Below are 1561 nucleotides of genomic sequence, written 5' to 3' on the forward strand. Positions count from 1 at the left end.
GCTCCGTGTTCCCCGTCCACGGTTCTGCCCCGAGACAGGACTGTCTCCCCCGCCCCTACCTCCGGCTGTGAGCCGGTCAGACAAGAGAAGGAGGAGGCAGCCACGACACCCCCTTTTCACCAGAGTGAAGACGGTGCAAAAGGCGCCAGACTGGCTGCCGACAGTGGGTCCCGGCCCACCGCGCCCTCACCTCTGCACCCGCTCCACCAGGTGGGCCACCAGCTTGTCTGAGATGCCAGGGCAGGACTCCTCGGCCAGGCTGAAGGCGTTCTCCAGCTCCTCCAGCGCCCCCGCGCGCCCGCCGCTCTGCCTGTGCTTCTCCTTGAGCTGTGGGGCACACGCCGCTGACCGCCACGCCCCACCCCCCGGAGCCAGCGCCACTCCAGGCGGGACCAAGGACGGGGGAGGGGCAGTGCTAGTGGTCGAAGAATCTGCAACCACGCGGGGGATGGCCTGGGAGCCCCCCTGCTGGACCCCCGCACCTCAGGCCAGGCCGGGGAGGGCCGCTTCCCCCATACTGAGGTCAGAGGTCAATCGAGGGGTCCCGAGACCCAAAACAACATACAAGCCAGCAAGCACCAGCGTGCATGGCAAGGACAAACCCCGGGCGGGACTGGGGGGCCGCATGCACCACGATCGGACCTGCGGGGCAGACGGCCAGTCCCACCAGCCATGGGCCAACGGGCTTCCGCAGTGCTGAAACCGGTCCTTCCTTAACCCAGAGCCTCATCTCCCTGTGTGCCACCCACCCGACCCTGGCGTCTGGTGAGGCACCCACTCAGGCACCAGGGCGAGGACACAGCAGTGAGCTCACCTAGCGGGGAGGGTTAGACAGGTAGCAGGTAGGCAGGTTCACTGAGTGCTCCCTGACTACGGCCCCAGCCCTACCCCCTCTTCAAGGCCATCCCTGAGGGGTCCCGACATGTCCCCAGGCCCCCCACCCAACATCTGACAAGATCAGGACCCCAGGCCGGGCCCAAGCCAGGCGACAGGCAGTGGGGCTCTGTGAGGGTGTTGCCTCCCACCGTCCTCATCACACACAAAGTGCAGGGGTGGGGGGACACAGCCAGAGGTGCCCGGCGGCCAGCAGCACCTCCGAGGGCAGTGACACGTGAGACTCCAGCAGCCCTGCCCCCTCACACGACTGCTGAGGGGCAGGCCCAGAGTGGGAGGAGGGCAGCGGTCCCTGCACCTCCAAGGCCCAGCCTGGCCCAGTATCCCCCGCAGCCCTCGCCTACCACACCCTGCCCCACCCCCAACCCCCCAGCCCTACGTCCTTTCCAGCCCCGGGTGTCAGCACCGAGCCCCAGCAGGCCCTGCTGCGCTGCCTCAGGTGCCCACAAGGCCGCCAGGACACCCTGTGCACCTGCAGGGCCTGGCCCGTGTCCAGCCCCCAGCCCTTCCCTGGAGGCGACCCTCCAGCCGCAGGTCTTTGAGCACGCTCCTGCCTCCCACAGGCCCACGCTCTCACGGGCATCCCCGCCCCCAGACGACCGCTGCCCTCCTCCCCCAGTGCTGTTGGCCGGGAGACGGGCTGCTGGAGAGCTGCCATTTCCAGATC

General features: G+C 68.5%; 1 protein-coding gene across 1 annotated transcript in view; it reads right to left on the reverse strand.

The window, feature by feature from the left end:
- Window positions 1-186: 186 nt before the first annotated feature.
- Window positions 187-1561, reverse strand: part of STK25 (serine/threonine kinase 25) — an 8670-nt gene continuing 7295 nt past the window's right edge. Inside the window, exons 6-8 of the mRNA XM_023740858.1 lie at window positions 1274-1515; window positions 580-642; window positions 187-482 (exon numbers count right to left, since the gene is read on the reverse strand). Coding sequence (XP_023596626.1) covers window positions 187-482; window positions 580-642; window positions 1274-1515 — 601 coding nt within the window. The remainder of the gene's footprint in view (window positions 483-579; window positions 643-1273; window positions 1516-1561) is intronic.

Source organism: Trichechus manatus, unplaced genomic scaffold (assembly GCF_000243295.1).
Source record: "Trichechus manatus latirostris isolate Lorelei unplaced genomic scaffold, TriManLat1.0 scaffold00165, whole genome shotgun sequence".
Taxonomy (NCBI): domain Eukaryota; kingdom Metazoa; phylum Chordata; class Mammalia; order Sirenia; family Trichechidae; genus Trichechus; species Trichechus manatus.